The sequence below is a fragment of the Coregonus lavaretus genome (assembly GCF_964263955.1).
Source record: "Coregonus lavaretus genome assembly, chromosome: 3".
NCBI classification, from domain to species: domain Eukaryota; kingdom Metazoa; phylum Chordata; class Actinopteri; order Salmoniformes; family Salmonidae; genus Coregonus; species Coregonus lavaretus.
The window spans coordinates 54521808-54547341 of NC_139990.1; the positions used below are offsets into that span (position 1 = coordinate 54521808).

The window sequence follows — 25534 nt, forward strand, 5'->3', positions numbered from 1 at the left end:
GGACATACACAAAATAGTCCAAATTGGTGAAGTGAAATGAAAAAAATAACTTATTTCAAATAATTCTAAAAAATAAATAACGCAAAAGTGGTGCGTGCATATGTATTCACCCCCTTTGCTATGAAGCCCCTAAATAAGATCTGGTGCAACCAATTACCTTCAGAAGTCACATAATCAGTTAAATAAAGTCCACCTGTGTGCAATCTAAGTGTCACATGATCTGTCACATGATCTCAGTATATATACACCTGTTCTGAAAGGCCCCAGAGTCTGCAACACCACTAAGCAAGGGGCACCATCAAGCAAGCGGAACCATGAAGAACAAGGAGCTCTCCAAACACGTCAGGGACAAAGTTGTTGAGAAGTACAGATCAGGGTTGGGTTATAAAAAAATATCCAAAACTTTGAACATCCCACAGAGCACCATTAAATCCATTGTTAAAAAATGGAAAGAATATGGCACCACAACAAACCTGCCAAGAGAGGGCCGCCTACCAAAACTCACGGACCAGGCAAGGAGGGCATTAATCAGAGAGGCAACAAAGAGACCAAAGATAACCCTGAAGGAGCTGCAAAGCTCCACAGCGGAGATTGGAGTATCTGTCCATAGGACCACTTTAAGCCGTACACTCCACAGAGCTGGGATTTACGGAAGAGTGGCCAGAAAAAAGCCATTGCTTAAAGAAAAAAAGAAGCAAACACGTTTGGTGTTCGCCAAAAGGCATGTGGGAGACTCCCCAAACATATGGAGGAAGGTACTCTGGTCAGATGAGACTAAAATTTAGCTTTTTGGCCATCAAGGAAAACGCTATGTCTGGCGCAAACCCAATACCTCTCATCACCCCGAGAACACCATCCCCACAGTGAAGCATGGTGGTGGCAGCATCATGTTGTGGGGATGTTTTTCATCGGCAGGGACTGGGAAACTGATCAGATTTGAAGGAATGATGGATGGCGCTAAATACAGGGAAATTCTTGAGGGAAACCTGTTTCAGTCTTCAAGAGATTTGAGACAGGGACGGAGGTTCACCTTCCAGCAGGACAATGACCCTAAGCATACTGCTAAAGCAACACTTGAGTGGTTTAAGGGGAACATTTAAATGTCTTGGAATGGCCTAGTCAAAGCCCAGACCTCAATCCAATTGAGAATCTGTGGTATGACTTAAAGATTGCTGTACACCAGCGGAACCCATCCAACTTAATTCCAGGTTGTAAGGCAACAAAATAGGAAAAATGCCAAGGGGGGTGAATACATTCGCAAGCCACTGTACGTTCAAATTCTAAAATCCGGCCTTAAACATTCCCTTAAACTAAGTCTTGAGCTTCTAATGTTTGTATTTTCTTTGCTTTAAATGATGTCAATCATGTTATCGTAAAGCCAAAGTCAAATTTCCACATTGTGTGGTCAATAACGTTTTTCTCATTATGATATAAGACCTTATACCTCAGCATCAGAATAGGACTTCTCCTTGCTACGGCTTGTAAGTCCAGAGTTTGTGTAGGTGTGGTTGGACCTTGACACTTCCTCAGTGAAGGCACTCTCCAGAACCGTCAGAATGGACTTGCGCAGCTTATCCTTGAAGTCCTGGCCCATGAACACATACAGCAGGGGGTTCAGACAGCTGTTGAGGAAAGCCAGGCTGGTGGCTATGGGGACCCCGATGGTGGTGACGTGATCTAACTTGTAGCTGAACTCAGCGGCCGCGCTGTTCACCATCTCGATCAGGGCCATGATGTGGTAGGGGGCCCAGCACAGGAAGAAAGCTGTGATGACGGCGGCGATGATCTTGAATGGCCGCCCGGAGTGGCTGGCTAGGTTGCGGTTCCTCTTGAGCCGGTGGATGATGACGGCGTAGCAGGTGACGATGATGGCGAATGGCACCACGAAGCCCAGCAGGAAGCGGGTGATGACCATGGCCTGATGACGGAACACTCGCAGCTCTGCCACCTCCTTTGTGTCGTAGTCATCGGAGAAACCAAAGTTGTTGAAGCAGTTGATGATTTCTTCGTTCTTGAAGGACGCCCCGATGTCCCTGAAGACAAAGTAGGGGGAGCTGAGGACCAGGGCCCACAGCCAGACACCCAGACTGATACAGGATGCCTTGCGTATGTTCCGATGGTTCTGGGCCCAGACAGGGCGCACCACGGACACACACCTGTCCACACTGATGACCACCAGGATGTAGACACTGGCGAACATGTTCAGGAAGCTGATCGTGGAGTTGAGCTTGCACAAGAACTTGCCAAAGGGCCAGTGAAAGTCCATGGCCGTGTAGGTCACGCTCAGAGGCAGGAATGCTGTGAAGAGGAAGTCGGCCACAGCCAGGTTGAGGAACCACACCGTGTTGACTGTCTTCTTCATCTTGAATCCCGTCACCCAGATGACAAGTCCATTTCCCAGAACCCCCAGCACGAAGGCCAGGCAGTAAACGATGAGGGACATGATGTTGAGGGACTGCCGGAGCTCTGCGTGCTCGTCAACGTAGTCGTCATAGTAATCTGTCCCGTTGCCTGGCGATGAGTCGTTGTGAGACAACTCTATCCAGTTTCCAGGATACAAATGAGTGGTGGTTAACGCCATCATTGTGTTTGAGAACCTGAAACGGTAAAGAAAAAATGATGTTAATTTTATAATATAATATGCCATTTAGCAGACGCTTTTATCCAAAGCGACTTACAGTCATGCTTGCAAACAGTTTTTGTGTATGGGTGGTCCCGGGGATCGAACCCACTACCTTGGCGTTACAAGCGCCGTGCTCTACCAGCTGAGCTGCAGAGGACCACCGATTTTCAGGGAAGATGCAGTAAATTAATTATGAGCAAAGTTGTCTAATCTGCATTAAACATTTAATATTTTCATATTTAGTATGTTGTTCTATTGTTAGGATAAATTACCTTCACCACACTTCAGGCATGCTGCCTTACAATTTATTCCCCCCAATACTTGCTGTTCTTATTTCCCTTCCCTAGAGTTCACTGACACAATTTAGCAAAAAATGTGTTGTGCAATAATGTGACATTTTACTCTACATTGAAATACTGAGAGAATGTTTGAGGAGTTGTTCTGAACAAAAATACATATTATGTGCAAAGTTGGTTGCCCAATCCCCATATATACCGGTAAGTGAGATATTGATTTCACAGTGCAACCTTTCCACCTTTCTAGTGCAATCCATCACAGAACAAAGTACTTGTAGAATTAATGCAATGTGATGAAGCAGACAGATGGTCATAATTAAGGTATTTCTCCTTAACTTGCCCTCACAAGTCTCAAAGGTAGAACATTTTGGAAACCCCAAGATCATTATAAAACTGAAGACTGTGCACTCTATAATTCGTTTTTTTGGGGAGGAGTTATGGAAATGGAAACGATTTGTTCAGAGTTTCACAGTACAGCAGCCTATCTTCTATACTATGGAATATAACTGTCCAATGAGGAACGAATGTTTCTCATATAGAATGAAAAATAAAATGTAATTCGGTTGATATTTCTCATCTAGTTGGATAATGCGTAATATGCCTATAAAATGCACTGTTTAAGTTACCTATTTATCCTGTACAAGTCATTTATGGATTTATTCACATTTGTTAGAAGGAATTATGGATTCATTCAGTTTTTTTTATTTATTACAGTTCATGCCGTTATTATAGCATATCTTCCCAATTATTTGTTATTAATAAGTTAATGTTACCCTCAACTGGTATATCTAGCATATCTTCCCAATTATTTGTGGTCGATTGGTAGAGAATGGCGCTTGTAACGCCAGGGTAGTGGGTTCGATCCCCGGGACCACCCATACGTAAAAATGTATGCGCACATGACTGTAAGTCGCTTTGGATAAAAGAGTCTGCTAAATGGCATATTATATTATTAATAAGTTCATGTCACCCTCAACTGGTATATCATGATCATTAGACATAGGCTACACATAAAAGTATATGAATTTAACTTTTGCACAGGTAGGCTATTTATTCGCAAAGTATTTAAAAGGTATGGTACAGCATTTCTATTGTTCTATTCGTTCATCAACTGTTGACGTAGAAGCCTACAAATACCAATGTAATACGATTACTCTAATGAATGGTAAAAAATGTTACAGACACACCTTGAATAAAGTGTATATTCCAATCAGAACAGGCGAATGGAGTTGTCTCCTCGGCTTGAAAGACGTTGTCTGGCACTAAACCGCTACGACTACACTGTTGTAGTCAGGAGCGCAGACTGTGTAGTATCTTGAAGTGTGTGACGTCAGTTCTTCATATTTTCAGCTAGAAGACAAAGTTGTAAGCGGCACTTCACATGAGATGATTTTCGAAGGAAAACATCGACATTCTGTGCAAGAAACACACAATTCAACACGTAAAAAATATCAAATTTTACAAAATGTTTGTTGGCTAAGTGTTTGTGTGTAGAGCAACGCATGGCTTACCCACAATTCATAGACATTTTATGACACAAGCATCAAACGATAGCCAAACTACACAATTCTCCAAATTAGAATGATTATGAATCAATGGATTGTGACTGAGCAGCAACAGTGGTGTCCATGCTTAAAAATCTGCGTAAATTGCGCAAAAACAAATGTTCTCATTATGGAGAAGGCTAGTGCTATACGACAGTCATCACCGTCACCACTTTATGACATTCATGATGACTCGTCGACGTTGATAGAGTTCGTATGCCGCGTTCATATGTTATTCTGAACCAGGAATCTCGGAAATGTCCAACATGCTGATTCGTTGAACGCGGCACGTGTATAACTACAACTATATAGCAAGTCGTACGTTTCCGAGTTTCCTAGTTCCGACTAGTACCTGAACAAAGCACAAAACCAAGGAACGTCCACTTTTCCATGCGGTGAGGGAGAGGTAGCGAAATGTGGTTTGGAAACTGTAACCCAAGAAAGTTCTGCCATTGCCTTTGAGGGTAGAACTTGTCTTTATATAGTTAATGGCTGTGCTGCAATATTACCTCATTAACTACAATCTATCCACTTATTATGGTTGAAAGCCAAATGGGTGTTCCTATGGGTACATTGACACTTTAATAGTCTATTGGGAGTATCTATAAATGTGTTGGTGATTTTAAGCATAGCTGGTAGAGATATTTTAGGTTGCAATTAGTCCTATCAACAATATACACTGAGTATACCAAACATTAGGAACACCTTCCTAATATTGAGTTGCGTCAGTTTGTCGGGGGCATGTACTCTACAAGGTGTTGCCTATGCTACCCTCCAGTCCCTCGACTTCTTGGCGCTGACGGAAACATGGATTACCACTGAAAACACTGCTACTCCTACTGCTCTCTCCTCGTCTGACCATGTGTTCTCGCATACCCCGAGAGCATCTGGTCAGCGGGGTGGTGGCACAGGAATCCTCATCTCTCCCAAGTGGACATTCTCTATTTTTCCCCTGACCCATCTGTCTATCTCCTCATTTGAATTCCATGCTGTCACAGTCACTAGCCCATTTAAGCTTAATATCCTTGTCATCTATCGCCCTCCAGGTTCCCTTGGAGAGTTCATCAATGAGCTTGACGCCTTGATAAGTTCCTTTCCTGAGGATGGCTCACCCCTCACAGTTCTGGGGGACTTCAACCTCCCTACGTCTACCTTTGACTCATTTCTCTCTGCCTCCTTCTTTCCACTCCTCTCCTCCTTTGACCTCACCCTCTCACCGTCCCCCCCTACTCACAAGGCAGGCAATACGCTTGACCTCATCTTTACTAGATGCTGTTCTTCTACTAATCTCACTGCAACTCCCCTCCATGTCTCCGACCACTACTTTGTATCCTTTTCTCTCTCGCTCTCCTCCAACACTACTCACTCTGCCCCTACTCAGATGGTAATGCGCCGTCGCAAACTTCGCTCTCTCTCTCCCGCTACTCTCTCCTCTTCCATCCTATCATCTCTTCCCTCTGCTCAACCCTTCTCCCTCCAATCTCATGATTCTGCCTCCCCCCCCCACCCCCCCCCCCCCTCCCTCTCTGTGGATGACTTCGTCAACCATTTTGAAAAGAAGGTTGACGACATCCGATCCTCGTTTGTTAAGTCAAATGACACTGCTGGTCCTGCTCACACTGCCCTACCCTATGCTTTGACTTCTTTCTCCCCTCTCTCTCCAGATAAAATCTTGCGACTTGTGACGGCCGGCCGCCCAACAACCTGCCCGCTTGACCCTATCCCCTCCTCTCTTCTCCAGACCATCTCCGGTGACCTTCTCCCTTACCTCACCTCGCTGATCAACTCATCCTTGACCGCTGGCTATGTCCCTTCCGTCTTCAAGAGAGCGAGAGTTGCACCCCTTCTCAAAAAACCAACACTCGATCCCTATGATGTCAACAACTACAGACCAGTATCCCTTCTTTCTTTTCTCTCCAAAACTATTGAGCCGTCTTTAGCCAACTCTCTTGCTATCTCTCTCAGAATGACCTTCTTGATCCAAACCAGTCAGGTTTCAAGACTGGTCATTCAACTGAGACTGCTCTTCTCTGTGTCACGGAGGCTCTCCGCACTGCTAAAGCTAACTCTCTCTCCTCTGCTCTTGTCCTTCTAGACCTGTCTGCTGCCTTTGATACTGTGAACCATCAGATCCTCCTCTCCACCCTCTCCGAGCTGGGCATCTCCGGCGCGGCTCACTCTTGGATTGCGTCCTACCTGACCGGTCGCTCCTACCAAGTGGCGTGGCGAGAAGCTGTCTCCGCACCACGTGCTCTCACCACTGGTGTCCCCCAGGGCTCAGTTCTAGGCCCTCTCCTATTCTCGCTATACACCAAGTCACTTGGCTCTGTCATATCCTCACATGGCCTCTCCTATCATTGCTACGCAGACGACACACAACTAATCTTCTCCTTTCCCCCTTCTGATAACCAGGTGGCGAATCGCATCTCTGCATGTCTGGCAGACATATCAGTATGGATGACGGATCACCACCTCAAGCTGAACCTTGGCAAGATGGAGCTGCTCTTCCTCCCGGGGAAGGACTGCCCGTTCCATGATCTCGCCATCACGGTTGACAACTCTGTTGTGTCCTCCTCCCAGAGTGCGAAGAGCCTTGGCGTGACCCTGGACAACACCCTGTCGTTCTCCGCTAACATCAAGGCGGTGACCCGATCCTGTAGGTTCATGCTCTACAACATTCGGAGAGTACGACCCTGCCTTACACAGGAAGCGGCACAGGTCCTAATCCATGCACTTGTCATCTCCCGTCTGGATTACTGCAACTCACTGTTGGCTGGGCTCCCTGCCTGTGCCATTAAACCCCTACAACTCATCCAGAATGCCGCAGCCCGTCTGGTGTTCAACCTTCCCAAGTTCTCTCACGTCACCCCGCTCCTCCGCACACTACACTGGCTTCCAGTTGAAACTTGCATCTGCTACAAGACCATGGTGCTTGCCTACGGAGCTGTGAGGGGAACGGCACCTCCGTACCTTCAGGCTCTGATCAGTCCCTACACCCAAACGAGGGCATTGCGTTCATCCACCTCTGGCCTGCTGGCTCCCCTACCTCTGCTGAAGCACAGTTCCCGCTCAGCCCAGTCAAAACTGTTTGCTGCTCTGGCACCCCAATGGTGGAACAAGCTCCCTCACGACGCCAGGACAGCGGAGTCACTCACCACCTTCCGGAGACATTTGAAACCCCACCTCTTTAAGGAACACCTGGGATAGGATAAGTAATCCTTCTACCCCCCCTTACCCCACCCCACCCCCCCCCCCCCAAAAAAAAGAAGAAAAAAAAAGAAAGAAAAAAAAGACAATTATAAATAGAAAAATGAATACAAAAAAAAACTAAAAAGAAAATTTGTGAAGTGGTTATCCCACTGGCTATAAGGTGAATGCACCAATTTGTAAGTCGCTCTGGATAAGAGCGTCTGCTAAATGACGTAAATGTAAATGTAATGTAAATGTGTTGAAAGCTTTCCACAGGGATGCTGGCCCATGTTGACTCCAATGCTTCCCACAGTTGTCCTTTGGGTGGTGGACCATTCTTGATACACACGGGAAACTGTTGAGCGTGAAAAACTCAGCAGCGTTGCACTTCTTGACACAAACCAGTGAGCCTAGCAGCTACTACCATACACCATTCAAAAACACTTAAAACTTTTGTCTTGCCCATTCACCCTCTGAATGGCACACATACACAATCCATGTCTCAATTGTCTCAAAGCTTAAAAATAATTATTTAACCTGTCTCCTCCCCTTCATCTACACTGATTGAAGTGGATTTAACAAGTGACATCAATAAGGTATCATAGCTTTCACCTGAATTCACCTGGTCAGTCTATGTCATGGAAAGAGCAAGTGTTCTTAATGATTTGTACACTCAGTGTAACTCTATGTGAGTGAATTAGCCTATGTTCTGTTGCTGCCTGGCCAGGTGTCCAGGAACAATGTCATGCACCTTGATGCATAAGCCTGGTACCATTTATGCGGTTTTGTATGGCAATGACAACAGTATTTAGAATAGATGGCTAAAGCCCTACAGATCTTGAGCCAGACTACCTCTAAAGGCATCCAACTCCTAAACCCATCCCTGAAATGGGTGGCTGTGGCCTGCATGACTGTAATGTATTTCGCTCTTTGTGGTGTGAGCTCATGTTTGCTTGAGGTTCAGTGTAATTCATCTGTGTTGACTATTTGAATCAACATCTGGACATATTGTCACGCCCTGACTCTGAGGACTTGTATTTGTTGAGTCAGGGTGTGTATTTTCCGGGTTGTGTGTTGCTATGTTTGATTTCTATGTTTTGGATCTAGCATGTGCAGATCTATGTTGGCCGGGGTGGTTCCCAATCAGAGACAGCTGTGGCTCGTTGTCTCTGATTGGGGTCCATACTTAGGCAGCCTTTTGACACCTGTTAGTGGTGGGATCTTGTTCCGTGTGAGGTATGTTATTTGTCTACCTTGGACTTCACGTTTCGTTTGTTGTTTTGTCGTGTGTTTAGTCGTCAATAAACATGAATGCATATCACGCTGCGCCTTGGTCCGTCTCGTCCGTAAACGATCGTGACAGAAGATCCCACCAATCCTGGATCAAGCAGCGTGACGAGGAGAGAGAATGGACTTGGGAGGAGATGAGCGAGAGTCTGGCAAGAGGGATGGAGGCCATGATCACGGGGGAGAGACAATCCCCCCCAAAATGTAGGGGGGGGCTCACGCCGTGGACGACGAGGCAGCAGGAGGCCGCGATAGAGCGGTTCAGCTGTTTAGCAGAGGAGGCCACCAGATTAGGGGGGTCATTGGTTCAGAGGGAGCAGAAGGAAAGTGTAGAGGCACGGCGAGAGGAGCTGGTTAGGCAGCAGAAGGAGCGGGGGTTAATGAAGGAACCCAGTCCCGCTCCTCGCACCAATCAAGTGGTGCGTGTCGCCAGTCCGGTCCGGCCCGTTCCTGATTCCCGCACTAAGCCAGTGGTGGGTGTTCCCAGTACGGTTCGGCCCGTTCCTGCTCCTTGCATCAAGCCAGTGGTGCGCATCGCCAGCCCGGTCCGGCCTGTTCCTGCTCCCCGCACCAAGCCAGTGGTGCGTGTCGTCAGCCCAGTCCGGCCCGTTCCTGCTCCCCGCACCAAGCCAGTGGTGCGCGTTGTCAGCCCAGTCCGGCCCGTTCCTGCTCCCCGCACCAAGCCAGGGGTGCGCGTCGTCAGCCCAGTCCGGCCCATTCCTGCTCCCCGCACCAAGCCAGTGGTGCGTGTGTCCAGTCCGGCACGGCCCGTGCCTGTTCCACCGGTGCCTGGTCCAGCTCCGGTCAGCGGCTCCACTCCGGAGCCAGAGCAATCCACTCCACCGGGGTCCAGTCCAGCTCCGGCCAGCGGCTCCACTCCGGAGCCGGATCCGCCTCCGAGGCGGAATGCCCACCCGGCCCCTACCCTGTTATGTTTATGTGGCGCGGTCGGAGTCCGCACCTTTGGGGGGGGGGGGGGGTACTGTCACGCCCTGACTCTGAGGACTTGTATTTGTTGAGTCAGGGTGTGTATTTTCCGGGTTGTGTGTTGCTATGTTTGATTTCTATGTTTTGGATCTAGCATGTGCAGATCTATGTTGGCCGGGGTGGTTCCCAATCAGAGGCAGCTGTGGCTCGTTGTCTCTGATTGGGGTCCATACTTAGGTAGCCTTTTGACACCTGTTAGTGGTGGGATCTTGTTCCGTGTGAGGTATGTTATTTGTCTACCTTGGACTTCACGTTTCGTTTGTTGTTTTGTCGTGTGTTTAGTCGTCAATAAACATGAATGCATATCACGCTGCGCCTTGGTCCGTCTCGTCCGCAAACGATCGTGACACATATACAGTGAGGGAAAAAGGTATTTGATCCCCTGCTGATTTTGTACGTTTGCCCACTGACAAAGAAATGATCCGTCTATAATTTTAATGGTAGGTTTATTTGAACAGTGAGAGACAGAATAACAAAACAAAAAATCCAGAAAAACGCATGTCAAAAATGTTATAAATTGATTTGCATTTTAATGAGGGAAATAAGTATTTGACCCCCTCTCAATCAGAAAGATTTCTAACTCCCAGGTGTCTTTTATACAGGTAACGAGCTGAGATTAGGAGCACACTCTTAAAGGGAGTGCTCCTAATCTCAGCTTGTTACCTGTATAAAAGACACCTGTCCACAGAAGCAATCAATCAATCAGATTCCAAACTCTCCACCATGGCCAAAACCAAAGAGCTTTCCAAGGATGTCAGGGACAAGATTGTAGACCTACACAAGGCTGGAATGGGCTACAAGACCATCACCAAGCAGCTTGGTGAGAAGGTGACAACAGTTGGTGTGATTATTCGCAAATGGAAGAAACACAAAATAACTGTCAATCTCCCTCGGCCTGGGGCTCTATGCAAGATCTCACCTCGTGGAGTTGCAATGATCATGAGAACGGTGAGGAATCAGCCCAGAACTACACGGGAGGATCTTGTCAATGATCTCAAGGCAGCTGGGACCATAGTCACCAAGAAAATAATTGGTAACACACTACGTTGTGAAGGATTGAAATCCTGCAGCGCCCACAAGGTCCCCCTGATCAAGAAAGCACATATACATGCCCGTTTGAAGTTTGCCAATGAACATCTGAATGATTCAGAGGAGAACTGGGTGAAAGTGTTGTGGTCAGATGAGACCAAAATGGAGCTCTTTGGCATCAACTCAACTCGCCGTGTTTGGAGGAGGAGGAATGCTGCCTATGACCCCAAGAACACCATCCCCACCGTCAAACATGGAGGTGGAAACATTATGCTTTGGGGCTGTTTTTCTGCTAAGGGGACAGGACAACTTCACCGCATCAAAGGGACGATGGACGGGGCCATGTACCGGTTGAGAACCTCCTTCCCTCAGCCAGGGCATTGAAAATGGGTCTTGGATGGGTATTCCAGCATGACAATGACCCAAAACACACGGCCAAGGCAACAAAGGAGTGGCTCAAGAAGAAGCACATTAAGGTCCTGGAGTGGCCTAGCCAGTCTCCAGACCTTAATCCCATAGAAAATCTGTGGAGGGAGCTGAAGGTTCGAGTTGCCAAACGTCAGCCTCGAAACCTTAATGACTTGGAGAAGATCTGCAAAGAGGAGTGGGACAAAATCCCTCCTGAGATGTGTGCAAACCTGGTGGCCAACTACAAGAAACGTCTGACCTCTGTGATTGCCAACAAGGGTTTTGCCACCAAGTACTAAGTCATGTTTTGCAGAGGGGTCAAATACTTATTTCCCTCATTAAAATGCAAATCAATTTATAACATTTTTGACATTAGTTTTTCTGGAATTTTTTGTTGTTATTCTGTCTCTCACTGTTCAAATAAACCTACCATTAAAATTATAGACTGATCATTTCTTTGTCCGTGGGCAAATGTACAAAATCAGCAGGGGAGCAAATACTTTTTTCCCTCACTGTACATGTTTTTATGTTCCTCTCTGCACGGCAGAGCATGTGACAAGCAACTCACAGCATCTGTCAGTAATCTGGTGCAGCCACCACAGCTCTCTCAAATGGCAGGTTACTCCCTCCATTGCTCTGTCCACTGAAGTCCTGAGCTGGACATTATGGGCATAATGTTGCCTCTGCATTTTAGAAATAAAACCAGAAGCTCTGGTGACACAGACTAAGCCTGTTGTCTGGATCCATCACAACATGGCCATACTTTATGTAGTCTTTGTTTTAAATGTGTATATTTGCTAAATATAGAGGGCTACATTCAGGCACAATTACCAAGAAACTCTAGTATCAAGTTGACCCCATTCTCAGCATTCACTCAGTAACTGTCAAGGGCCTGTTTTATTGGCAAGTTCAATGATAAGAAGAACGGAGCAAGAACATTTTATTGTTTGATTTCGACACCAACCATAACCTTGTTCCTCTATAGAATATATTGTGTCACATACAAAAATACGGATGTGTGATATAAAATATAATGGGACTAAGAGTTTATGCAAATAACAATGGTCACTTTCTTATAAGCAACTTCCCTCTTTTATCCTTACTTGGATTTTGAACACCAAGACCTATGTCATATATGGCTTATTTTATATCAGTTGCTTGATGAGATGAGTGAATTACACAAGTGCACTAAAAGTTCAATTTGAATATCAAGTTACAATAGAAAAACATATATTTTTTGACCTTGTCTGCCCTGTGTGATAAAATCCTAATATCTAGGCCAGCTGCAAATGCGTCATTTTGTCTATCACCTTTTCCTGATTAGTGTGGACTTTGTGGTGTTTTATAATGTTTGCAGAATATTGCTTCCGCTGACCTTTTGACACTTTCTTTGGCAGTTTCCTGGTGAGCTTAAGGTGAAGGGAAAACCAGCAACCTCTTCCCTCCATTCTACTGGCCAAAGTCCAGTCACTTGATAATAAGATGGATTACCTCCAATCGCGGATATGCTAACAACGGGACTCTCGAAACTGCAATATTCTTTGCTTTTCCAGAAACATGGCTCTCGGACAAGATACCCTCCATGGCTATCCAACTCAATGGATTCTCCATTTACCGAACGGACAGGACAGTCGAGTCGGGGAAATTGATGGGGGGAGGGGTTTGCCTCTACATCAACACCAACTGGTGTGCTATCTCCAGCGCGGTGGAAGTGTCAACCCACTGTTCACCCGTCTTGGAATAACTGAAAGTCAAATGCCGACCCTTCTACCTCCCGAGGGAGTTTTCAGCTGTTATCGTGACTGTTGTATACATTCCACCTCAGGACAAGAAAAATAACACGCCAGCACTTAAGAAACTGTACAAGGCTATAAACAAGCAAGAAAACCTACATCCAGAGGCAGCTTTTCTGGTTGCCGGTGATTTTAATTCCGCGTCACTAAAACATGTGATGCCCAACTTCCATCAACACGTCTCCAACGCCACTAGGGGCGATAAAGACCACTGCTATTCTACCCACAAGCAAGCATACAAGGCCTTCCCTCGTCCTCCATTCGCCAAATCAGACCATGACTCCGTACTCCTGCTTTGTGTTTACAAGCAGAAACTCAAACAGGAAGTACCTGTGACTTGCTCCGTTGAGAAATCCTCACCAGAATACTGCTTTGCTAGCGCTGATTGGAATATGTTTAGAGACTCCGCCGATAACATTGACAAGCTAACCACCTCCTCATTAGAAAATGACCCAACACACCACCAGGCTGTTTAAGGGCTATTTTACCAAGAAGGAGAGTGATGGAGTGCTGCATCAGATGACCTGGCCTCCACAATCCCCGGCCTCAACCCAATTGAGATGGTTTGGGATGAGTCGGACGGCAGAGTGAAGGAAAAGCAGCCAACAAGTGCTCAGCATATGTGGGAACGCCTTCAAGACTGTTGGAAAAGCATTCCAGGTGAAGCTGCTTGAGAGAATGCCAAAAAATTAAGAAAGAAAAACCCTTGAATGAGTAGGTGTGTCCAAACTTTTGACTGGTACTGTATATATTATGACTCAAGACATGCAAAATGTAACAGCAGATGTGTAAAAAAAAACTATTCTAAAATTTGAGTGAAACATATGTTAAGAGCATCCATTTAATTTGGAATGGTCTATTTTTGAAAGTATATTAAGGAACAATTCTCATCTCCATTGTGAGCCATATTTACAGTTACCTCAGCCCAAACCTGACTAATTAGTTATTACCTGTATCCAAGTGCAAGGGCATCAACGTCTGGTGTCATCTTTGATGTAGAGATTCTCAGAACAGCTGACAAGTGGTAATTTGTTAAATTTGTGATGGGATTTGTTGTAATTCATGACTGAGAACGTTTGTTCACACACATATGTGGACCCGAATAAAACAAGCATCCTTTGGGTGTGCTTTTTAATGTTTGGAAACTTTGTTTCATTCAGTGAGCCATAGAACTGGTCTACTGTTGCTGTTTTGTACTTCTCCTTCAAAGCACTGTCACATTGGATGTCGATGAGCTCCAATTCTGTGTCGGGTGGTGCTTTCTCACTGTCGAAAGACAGGGGGCATGATGCAAGCTCTAGCTCAGTCTCAATCTTGGTGAAGTCTGAGAAGCGGCGGGAAAACTCAGAATGCAGGTCGATCAAAGTGCTACTGTATGTCTCAGTGCGGCACTGCAATGTGGCCGCGTTCAGTGTGGCCAGTGTTGGAAAATGAGCGAGAGACTGGCTGCTCATTTGTCTGGAGAACAACATGCGTTTGGCCTTGAAAGCTTTCACGTTGGAATACAGTTCATGCACAAAAACACAATTTTCCTGCAGTTTCACATTTAGATCGTTCAGATGCCCCAATATGTCCACACTGAAAGCAAAGTCGCTCAGCCAGTCTGTGTCTTTCAACTCGGAGAAGTCGTCAGCTTTACCAGCCATATCAAGGAACATACCTATCTCCCCTCTCAGTTCCCACACGCGGCAAAATACTTTTCCCAGGCTTAGCCAGCGCACATTTGAATCGTACAACAAGTCCTGGTGCTCTGCCTCTGTGTCATTGAGCAGCTGAATGAACTGACAATGGTTAAGCTCCCTTGCTCGTATAAAGTTGACAAGTTTTACAACCACTTTGACAACATTTTCCAACTTTAACACACTTTTACACAGGGCTTCATGATGAACAATACAGTGAAGAAATATCAATTGCTCCGAGTTAGGGCTTTCTTCTTTTACTTTGTCTTATAATCTCTTTTGTAGGCCGATGTTTTTACCGGTTAGATTTGGTGATCCATCTGTTGTGACGTTTGTCAGTTTGCTTCACGGTAGATTCATTTTTTCCAAGCAGGCAGACACCCTGTCATACAAGTCAAAACCCTTGATTGTTCCCATCATTGATTCCATCGCAAGAAGTTCCTCTGTTATTTCAAAGTTCTCATTTATTCCTCTGACAAAAATTAAAAGTTGAGTGGTGTCTCTGATGTCAGTACTCTCATCTCAGTGCTATAGAAAAAAGATAGAAGCCATCTGCTATTTTCTTCAACTCTGAGATTAGCTCCTCACCTATCACTTCCACACATCTGGTGATGGTTCTGCGTGATAAGCTAATTTTCTCGAATTGGCTTTTACTCTCAGGACAAAGTTTACCAGCAGTCTCCACCATACACTCTTTCACAAACTCCCCTTCAGCAAAAGGCTTGCTATGCTTTGCGATTTTATGTGCCACTACGTAGCTTGCCTTAGTTACGGAGTCTTGAGTAGAGCACCGTTTAGTAAACTTATTTTGTTGGGCTTTTAAGTTTGTGGCAAGTTTTGATTGCTAGCGTAGTTAGCATGCTTGCTTGAAAAATGACAATTGAGATTATATTCCTTAAAAACGACAACACTTTCTTAGCATATCAGACATACCGCCTTATGTCCAATATTAGTAAAAAAGTATTTAGCTGTCCTTTCTTCTTTAAACACACGACATTCAGAGTCCACTTTTCTCATTTTCGCAGCACTAATTTTTCACGTCAAAAGTCATCAAGCAATGAAGTGGCTATGATGACTGAGCGAATTCTGAATCTGACTGTTGGCCCAAATACAGAGCGCGCTGCCAGGCTACTGTGCCATCTATTGGAGGTTATTTGTGTATCATGGAATGAGTAATTTTAGGCCAAAAATCGTAACCCAAATATAATTATATTTAATATATTTAAAAAATGTATTTGTGGGCCGGATTGAAGTGCCCGGCTGGCCGGATACGGCCCGCGGGGCGTACTTTGCCCCCCCTTGTTCTAGACCCACACCAGTTTGCATACCGCCCCAACAGATCCATAGAGGACGCAATCTCAATTGCTCTCCACACTGCCCTCACCCACCTAGATACAGTGAGGGAAAAAAGTATTTGATCCCCTGCTGATTTTGTACGTTTGCCCACTGACAAAGAAATGATCAGTCTATAATTTTAATGGTAGGTTTATTTGAACAGTGAGAGACAGAATAACAACAAAAAAATCTAGAAAAACGCATGTCAAAAATGTTATAAATTGATTTGCATTTTAATGAGGGAAATAAGTATTTGACCCCTCTGCAAAACATGACTTAGTACTTGGTGGCAAAACCCTTGTTGGCAATCACAGAGGTCAGATGTTTCTTGTAGTTGGCCACCAGGTTTTCACACATCTCAGGAGGGATTTTGTCCCACTCGAACCTTCAGCTCCCTCCACAGATTTCCTATGGGATTAAGGTCTGGAGACTGGCTAGGCCACTCCAGGACCTTAATGTGCTTCTTCTTGAGCCACTCCTTTGTTGCCTTGGCCGTGTGTTTAGGGTCATTGTCATGCTGGAATACCCATCCACGACCCATTTTCAATGCCCTGGCTGAGGGAAGGAGGTTCTCACCCAAGATTTGACGGTATATGGCCCCGTCCATCGTCCCTTTGATGCGGTGAAGTTGTCCTGTCCCCTTAGCAGAAAAACACCCCCAAAGCATAATGTTTCCACCTCCATGTTTGACTTTGGGGATGGTGTTCTTGGGGTCATAGGCAGCATTCCTCCTCCTCCAAACACGGCGAGTTGAGTTGATGCCAAAGAGCTCGATTTTGGTCTCATCTGACCACAACACTTTCACCCAGTTCTCCTCTGAATCATTCAAAAAGTTCATTGGCAAACTTCAGACGGGCATGTACAGTGGGGAGAACAAGTATTTGATACACTGCCGATTTTGCAGGTTTTCCCACTTACAAAGCATTTAGAGGTCTGTAATTTTTATCAGAGGTACACTTCAACTGTGAGAGACGGAATCTAAGATAAAAATCCAGAAAATCACATTGTATGATTTTTAAGTAATTCATTTGCATTTTATTGCATGACATAAGTATTTGATACATCAGAAAAGCAGAACTTAATATATGGTACAGAAACCTTTGTTTGCAATTACAGAGATCATACGTTTCCTGTAGGTCTTGACCAGGTTTGCACAGACAGCAGCAGGGATTTTAGCCCACTCCTCCATACAGATCTTCTCCAGATCCTTCAGGTTTCGGGGCTGTCGCTGGGCAATATGAACTTTCAGCTCCCTCCAAAGATTTTCTATTGGGTTCAGGTCTGGAGACTGGCTAGGCCACTCCAGGATCTTGAGATGCTTCTTACGGAGCCACTCCTTAGTTGCCCTGGCTGTGTGTTTCGGGTCGTTGTCATGCTGGAAGACCCAGCCACGACCCATCTTCAATGCTCTTACTGAGGGAAGGAGGTTGTTGGCCAAGATCTCGTGATACATGGCCCCATCTATCCTCCCCTCAATACGGTGCAGTCGTCCTGTCCCCTTTGCAGAAAAGCATCCCCAAAGAATGATGTTTCCACCTCCATGCTTCACGGTTGGGATGGTGTTCTTGGGGTTGTACTCATCCTTCTTCTTCCTCCAAACACGGCGAGTGGAGTTTAGACCAAAAAGCTCTATTTTTGTCTCATCAGTCCACATGACCTTCTCCCATTCCTCCTCTGGATCATCCAGATGGTCATTGGCAAACTTCAGACGGGCCTGGACATGCGCTGGCTTGAGCAGGGGGACCTTGCGTGCGCTGCAGGATTTTAATCCATGACGGCGTAGTGTGTTACTAATGCTTTTCTTTGAGACTGTGGTCCCAGCTCTCTTCAGGTCATTGACCAGGTCCTGCCGTGTAGTTCTGGGCTGATCCCTCACCTTCCTCATGATCATTGATGCCCCACGAGGTGAGATCTTGCATGGAGCCCCAGACCGAGGGTGATTGACCGTCATCTTGAACTTCTTCCATTTTCTAATAATTGCGCCAACAGATGTTGCCTTCTCACCAAGCTGCTTGCCTATTGTCCTGTAGCCCATCCCAGCCTTGTGCAGGTCTACAATTTTATCCCTGATGTCCTTACACATCTCTCTGGTCTTGGCCATTGTGGAGAGGTTGGAGTCTGTTTGATTAAGTGTGTGGACAGGTGTCTTTTATAAAGGTAACAAGTTCAAACAGGTGCAGTTAATACAGGTAATGAGTGGAGAACAGGAGGGCTTCTTAAAGAAAAACTAACAGGTCTGTGAGAGCCGGAATTCTTACTGGTTGGTAGTTGATCAAATACTTATGTCATGCAATAAAATGCAAATTAATTACTTAAAAATCATACAATGTGATTTTCTGGATTTTTGTTTTAGATTCTGTCTCTCACAGTTGAAGTGTACCTATGATAAAAATTACAGACCTCTACATGCTTTGTAAGTAGGAAAACCTGCAAAATCGGCAGTGTATCAAATACTTGTTCTCCCCACTGTATATGTGCTTTCTTGAGCAGGGGGACCTTGCGGGCGCTGCAGGATTTCAGTCCTTCACGGCGTAGTGTGTTACCAATTGTTTTCTTGGTGACTATGGTCCCAGCTGCCTTGAGATCATTGACAAGATCCTCCCGTGTAGTTCTGGGCTGATTCCTCACCGTTCTCATAATCATTGCAACTCCACGAGGTGAGATCTTGCATGGAGCCCCAGGCCGAGGGAGATTGACAGTTCTTTTGTGTTTCTTCCATTTGCGAATAATCGCACCAACTGTTGTCACCTTCTCACCAAGCAGCTTGGCGATGGTCTTATAGCCCATTCCAGCCTTGTGTAGGTCTACAATCTTGTCCCTGACATCCTTGGAGAGCTCTTTGGTCTTGGCCATGGTGGAGAGTTTGGAATCTGATTGATTGATTGCTTCTGTGGACAGGTGTCTTTTATACAGGTAACAAACTGAGATTAGGAGCACTCCCTTTAAGAGTGTGCTCCTAATCTCAGCTCGTTACCTGTATAAAAGACACCTGGGAGCCAGAAATCTTTCTGATTGAGAGGGGGTCAAATACTTATTTCCCTCATTAAAATGCAAATCAATTTATAACATTTTTGACATGTGTTTTTCTGGATTTTTTTGTTGTTATTCTGTCTCTCACTGTTCAAATAAACCTACCATTAAAATTATAGACTGATCATTTCTTTGTCAGTGGGCAAACATACAAAATCAGCAGGGGATCAAATACTTTTTTCCCTCACTGTAAGAGGAATACCTATGTGAGAATGCTGTTCATTGACTACAGCTCAGTGTTCAACACCATTGTCCCCTCCAAGCTTATCACCAAGCTTAAGACTCTGGGTTTGAACGCCTCCCTCTGCAACTGGATCCTGGACTTCCTGATGGGCCGACCCCAGGTGGTGAAGGTAGGCAACATCACCTCCGCTACGCTGACCCTCAACACAGGGGTGTGTGCTTAGTCCCCTCCTGTACTCCCAGTTCTCCCATGACTGCGTGGACACGCACGACTCCAACACCATCATCAAGTTTGCTGATGACACGACGGTGGTAGGCTTGATCACCGGCAACAATGAGTCAGCCTACAGGGAGGAGGTCAGTGACCTGGCAGTGTGGTGCCAGAGAAACAACCTCTCCCTCAACGTCAGTAAAACCAAGGAGCTGATCGTGGATTACAGGAAACGGGAGGATGAGCAAGCCCCCATCCACATCGACGGTGCTGCAGTGGAGCAGGTCGAAAGCTTCAAGTTCCTCAGTGTCCAAATCACTAAAGACATGAAATGGTCCAAACACACTCGTACAGTCGTCAAGAAGGCACGACAGCGCTTCTTCCCCCTCAGGAGGTTGAACATTTTGGCATCGGCCATCAAATCCTCAAAAAGTTCTACAGCTGTACCATTGTGAGCATCTTGACTGGCTGCATCACTGCCTATGGCAATAGCACCGCCCTCGATTGCATGGCACTACAGACGGTGGTGCGGACAGCCCAGTACATCACTGGGGCGGAGCTCCCTGCCATCCAGGACATCTATATCAGGCGGTGTGGAAGGAAGGCCCGGAAAATCGTTAGACTCCAACCATCCAAGCCATATACTATTCTCTCTGCTTCCGCATGGCAAGCGGTAGCGGTGCATCAAGTCCAACACCAACAGGCCCCTGAACAGCTTCTATCCCCAAACAATAAGACTGATAAATAGCTAACAAAATAGCTACACAGACTATCTGAGTTAACCTTGTATCTTTATTGACCTTTTATTTGTATTTTTACGCTGTCTCTTTGCACCCTCACAGGGCCCTACACACTCACTCACACACTCACTCCATCATCTGCTCACTCACACATAATATGCACATACAGTGCATTCGGAAAGTATTCAGACACCTTCCCTTTTTCCACATTTTATTACGTCACTAACTGTAAGTCGCTCTGGATAAGAGCGTCTGCTAAAGGACTAAAATGTAATGTTACGGCCTTATTCTAAAATTGATTAAATAAAAACAATTCCTCACCAATCTACACACAATACCCCATAATTACAAAGTGAAAACAGGTTTTTAGAAATGTTAGCAAATTTATAAAATATAAAAAACTGAAATACCTTATTTACATAAACATTCAGACCCTTTGCTATGAGACTCGAAATTGAGCTCAGGTGCATCCTGTTTCCAATTATCATCCTTGAGATGTTTCTACAACTTGATCGTAAATTCAATTGATTGGACATGATTTGGAAAGGCACACACCTGTCTATATAAGGTCCCACAGTTGACAGTGCAAGTTTGGAACCACCAAGACCCTTCCTAGAACTGGCCACCCGGCCAAACTGAGCAATCAGGGGAGAAGGGCCTTGGTCAGGGTGGTGACCAATAACCCGATGGTCACTCTGACAGAGCTCCAGAGTTCCTCTGTGGCTTCCAGCTCCAGAGTTCCTCTGTGGAGATGGAAGAACCTTCCAGAAGGACAACCATCGCTGCAGCACTGGAAGCCACTCCTCAGTAAAAGGCACATGACAGCCCGCTTGGAGTTTGCCAAAAGGCACCTAAAGGACTCTCAAACAATGAGAAACAAGATTTTCTGGTCTGATGAAACCAAGATTGAACTCTTTGGCCTGAATGCCAAGCGTCATGTCTGGAGGAAACCTGGCAACATCCCATTGGCGAAGCATGGTGGTGGCAGCATCATGCTGTGGGGATGTTTTTCAGCGGATGTTTTTCAGGGAAAGATTAACTGAGCAAAGTACAGAGAGATCCTTGATGAAAACCTGCTCCAGAGCGCTCAGGACCTCAGTCTGGGGCAAAGGTTCACCTTCCAACATGACAATGATCCTGAATACACAGCCAAGACAACGCAGGAGTGGCTTCCGGACAAGTCTCTGAATGTCCTTGAGTGGCCCAACCAGAGCCAGGACTTGAACCTGATCGAACATCTCTGGATAGACCTGAAAATAGCTGTGCAGCGATGCTCCCCATCCAACCTGACAGAGCTTGAGAGGATCTGCAGAGAAGAATGGGAGAAACTCCCCAAATACAGGTGTACCAAGCTTGTAGCGTCATACCCAAAAATACTCGAGGCTGTGATCGTTGCCAAAGGTACTTCAACAAAGTACTGAGTAAATGGTCTTAACACTTATTTCCGTTTTTTATTTTATATTTTAAAACCTGTTTTTGCGTTGTCATTATGGGGTATTGTGTTTGGATTGATGAGGGGGGAAAAACTATTTAATCCATTTTAGAATAAGGCTGTAATGTAACAAATGTGGAAAAAGTCAAGGAATCAGAATACTTTCCGAATGAGCTGTACATTTACAGTGGGGAAAAAAAGAATTTAGTCAGCCACCAATTGTGCAAGTTCTCCCACTTAAAAAGATGAGAGAGGCCTGTAATTTTCATCATAGGTACACGTCAACTATGACAGACAAATTGAGATTTTCTTTCTCCAGAAAATCACATTGTAGGATTTTTAATGAATTTATTTGCAAATTATGGTGGAAAATAAGTATTTGGTCACCTACAAACAAGCAAGATTTCTGGCTCTCACAGACCTGTAACTTCTTCTTTAAGAGGCTCCTCTGTCCTCCACTCGTTACCTGTATTACTGGCACCTGTTTGAACTTGTTATCAGTATAAAAGACACCTGTCCACAACCTCAAACAGTCACACTCCAAACTCCACTATGGCCAAGACCAAAGAGCTGTCAAAGGACACCAGAAACAAAATTGTAGACCTGCACCAGGCTGGGAAGACTGAATCTGCAATAGGTAAGCAGCTTGGTTTGAAGAAATCAACTGTGGGAGCAATTATTAGGAAATGGAAGACATACAAGACCACTGATAATCTCCCTCGATCTGGGGCTCCACGCAAGATCTCACCCCATGGGGTCAAAATGATCACAGGAATGGTGAGCAAAAATCCCAGAACCACACGGGGGGACCTAGTGAATGACCTGCAGAGAGCTGGGACCAAAGTAACAAAGCCTACCATCAGTAACACACTACGCCGCCAGGGACTCAAATCCTGCAGTGCCAGACGTGTCCCCCTGCTTAAGCCAGTACATGTCCAGGCCCGTCTGAAGTTTGCTAGAGTGCATTTGGATGATCCAGAAGAGGATTGGGAGAATGTCATATGGTCAGATGAAACCAAAATAGAACTTTTTGGTAAAAACTCAACTCGTCGTGTTTGGAGGACAAAGAATGCTGAGTTGCATCCAAAGAACACCATACCTACTGTGAAGCATGGGGGTGGAAACATCATGCTTTGGGGCTGTTTTTCTGCAAAGGGACCAGGGCGACTGATTCGTGTAAAGGAAAGAATGAATGGGGCCATGTATCGTTAGATTTTGAGTGAAAACCTCCTTCCATCAGCAAGGGCATTGAAGATGAAACATGGCTGGGTCTTTCAGCATGACAATGATCCCAAACACACCGCCCGGGCAACGAAGGAGTGGCTTCGTAAGAAGCATTTCAAGGTCCTGGAGTGGCCTAGCCAGTCTCCAGATCTCAACCCCATAGAAAATCTTTGGAGGGAGTTGAAAGTCCATGTTGCCCAGCGACAGCCCCAAAACATCACTGCTCTAGAGGAGATCTGCATGGAGGAATGGGCCAAAATACCAGCAACAGTGTGTGAAAACCTTGTGAAGACTTACAGAAAACGTTTGACCTGTGTCATTGCCAACAAAGGGTATATAACAAAGTATTGAGAAACTTTTGTTATTGACCAAATACTTATTTTCCACCATAATTTGCAAATAAATTCATTAAAAATCCTACAATGTGATGTTCTGGATTTTTTTTTCTCATTTTGTCTGTCATAGTTGACCTGTACCTATGATGAAAATTACAGGCCTCTCTCATCTTTTTAAGTGGGAGAACTTGCACAATTGGTGGCTGACTAAATACTTTTTCCCCCCACTGTATACTGACTCTACACACATGCACACCCACTCACATACAAGCTGCTGCTACTCTGTTTATCTTATATCCTGTTGCCTAGTGACCTTACCCCTATATACAGTTGAAGTCGGAAGTTTACATACTCTTAGGTTGGAGTCATTAAAACTCGTTTTTCAAGCACTGCACACATTTCTTGTTAACAAACTATAGTTTTGGCAAGTTGGTTAGAACATCTACTTTGTGGATGACACAATACATTTTTCCAACAATTGTTTACATACAGATTATTTCACTTATAATTCACTGTATAACAATTCCAGTGGGTCAGAAGTTTACATACACTAAGTTGACTGTGCCTTTAAACAGCTTGGAAAATTCCAGAAAATGATGTCATGGCTTTAGAAGCTTCTGATAGGCTAATTGACATAATTTGAGTCAATTGGAGGTGTACCTGTGGATGTATTTCAAGGCCTACCTTCGAACTAATGGGAAAATCAAAAGAAATCAGCCAAGACCTCAGAAAAAACATTGTAGACCTCCACAAGTCTGGTTCATCCTTGGGAGCAATTTCCAAACGCCTGAAGGTACCACGTTCATCTGTACAAACAATAGTACGCAAGTATAAACACTATGGGACCACGCAGCCGTCATACCGCTCAGGAAGGAGACGTGTTCTGTCTCCTAGAGATGAACGTAATCTGGTGCGAAAAGTGTAAATCAATCCCAGAACAATAGCAAAGGACCTTGTGAAGATGCTGGAGGAAACAGGTACAAAAGTGTCTATATCCAGAGTAAAACGAGTCCTATATCGACCATAATGACCATTGTTATGTTTGGAGGAAAAAGGGGGATGCACCGTGAAGCACAGGGGTGGCAGCATCATGCTGTGGGGGTGCTTTGCTGCAGGAGGGACTGGTGCACTTCACAAAATAGATGGCATCATGAGGAAGGAAAATTATGTGGATATATTGAAGCAACATCTCAAGACATCAGTCAGGAAGTTAAAGCTTGGTCGCAAATGGGTCTTCCAAATGGACAATGACCCCAAGCATACTTCCAAAGTTGTGGCAAAATGGCTTAAGGACAACAAAGGTATTGGAGTGGCCATCACAAACCCCTGACCTCAATCCTATAGAAAATGTGTGGGCAGAACTGAAAAAGCGTGTGCAAGCAAGGAGGCTTACAAACCTGACTCAGTTACACCAGCTCTGTCAGGAGGAATGGGCCAAAATTCACACAACTTATGGTGGGAAGCTTGTGGAAGGCTACTCGAAACGTTTGACCCAAGTTAAACAATTTAAAGGCAATGCTACCAAATACTAATTGAGTGTATGTAAACTTCTGACCCACTGGGAATGTGATGAAAGAAATAAAAGCTGAAATAAATCATTCTCTCTACTATTATTCTGACATTTCACATTCTTAAAATAAAGTGGTGATCCCTAAGACAGGGAATTTGTACTAGGATTAAATGTCAGGAATTGTGAAAAACTGAGTTTAAATGTATTTGGCTAAGGTGTATGTAAACTTCCGACTTCAACTGTACATACCTCCATCACTCCAGTATCCCTGCACATTGTAAACATGGTATTGGAACTGACCCTGTATATAGAATGCTAATTTACTTACTTATTGTGTTCTTCATATTTCTTTTTCTAGTATTTAATTGTTATTGATTATTGCATTGTTGGGTTTTGAGTTTGCAAGAAAGGCATTTCACTGTATTTGTGCATGTGACAAAAAAAAAACTTAACTTGAACTTGATTCATGTTAATATTTAAGCCTTTACACCTGACTCGCCATTTTTAGGTTTGAACATTACAGTGCAGAACAGCACAACACGAAACACACGCAAGCTTACAGTAAATCAAAGAGGTATGTTCCTCATTGAGAATTAAGGCTAGTCTTGACATGAACCATATTATTTGCATGCACATTAATTCTGAGGAAAGACACAATTATTTGACATAAAGTATGCTGACATACTGTAGATAAGATGA

General features: G+C 44.9%; 1 protein-coding gene across 1 annotated transcript; it reads right to left on the bottom strand.

The window, feature by feature from the left end:
* Positions 1-1438: 1438 nt before the first annotated feature.
* fpr1 (formyl peptide receptor 1) lies at positions 1439-4227 on the bottom strand (the record flags this gene model as incomplete). Its single annotated transcript, XM_084158029.1, has 2 exons — positions 4107-4227; positions 1439-2597 (listed from the first exon to the last, which is right to left on the bottom strand). The coding sequence occupies exon 2, from the start codon at positions 2582-2584 to the stop codon at positions 1439-1441; it is 1146 nt and encodes a 381-aa protein (XP_084014155.1). The 5' UTR covers positions 2585-2597; positions 4107-4227.
* Positions 4228-25534: the final 21307 nt, after the last annotated feature.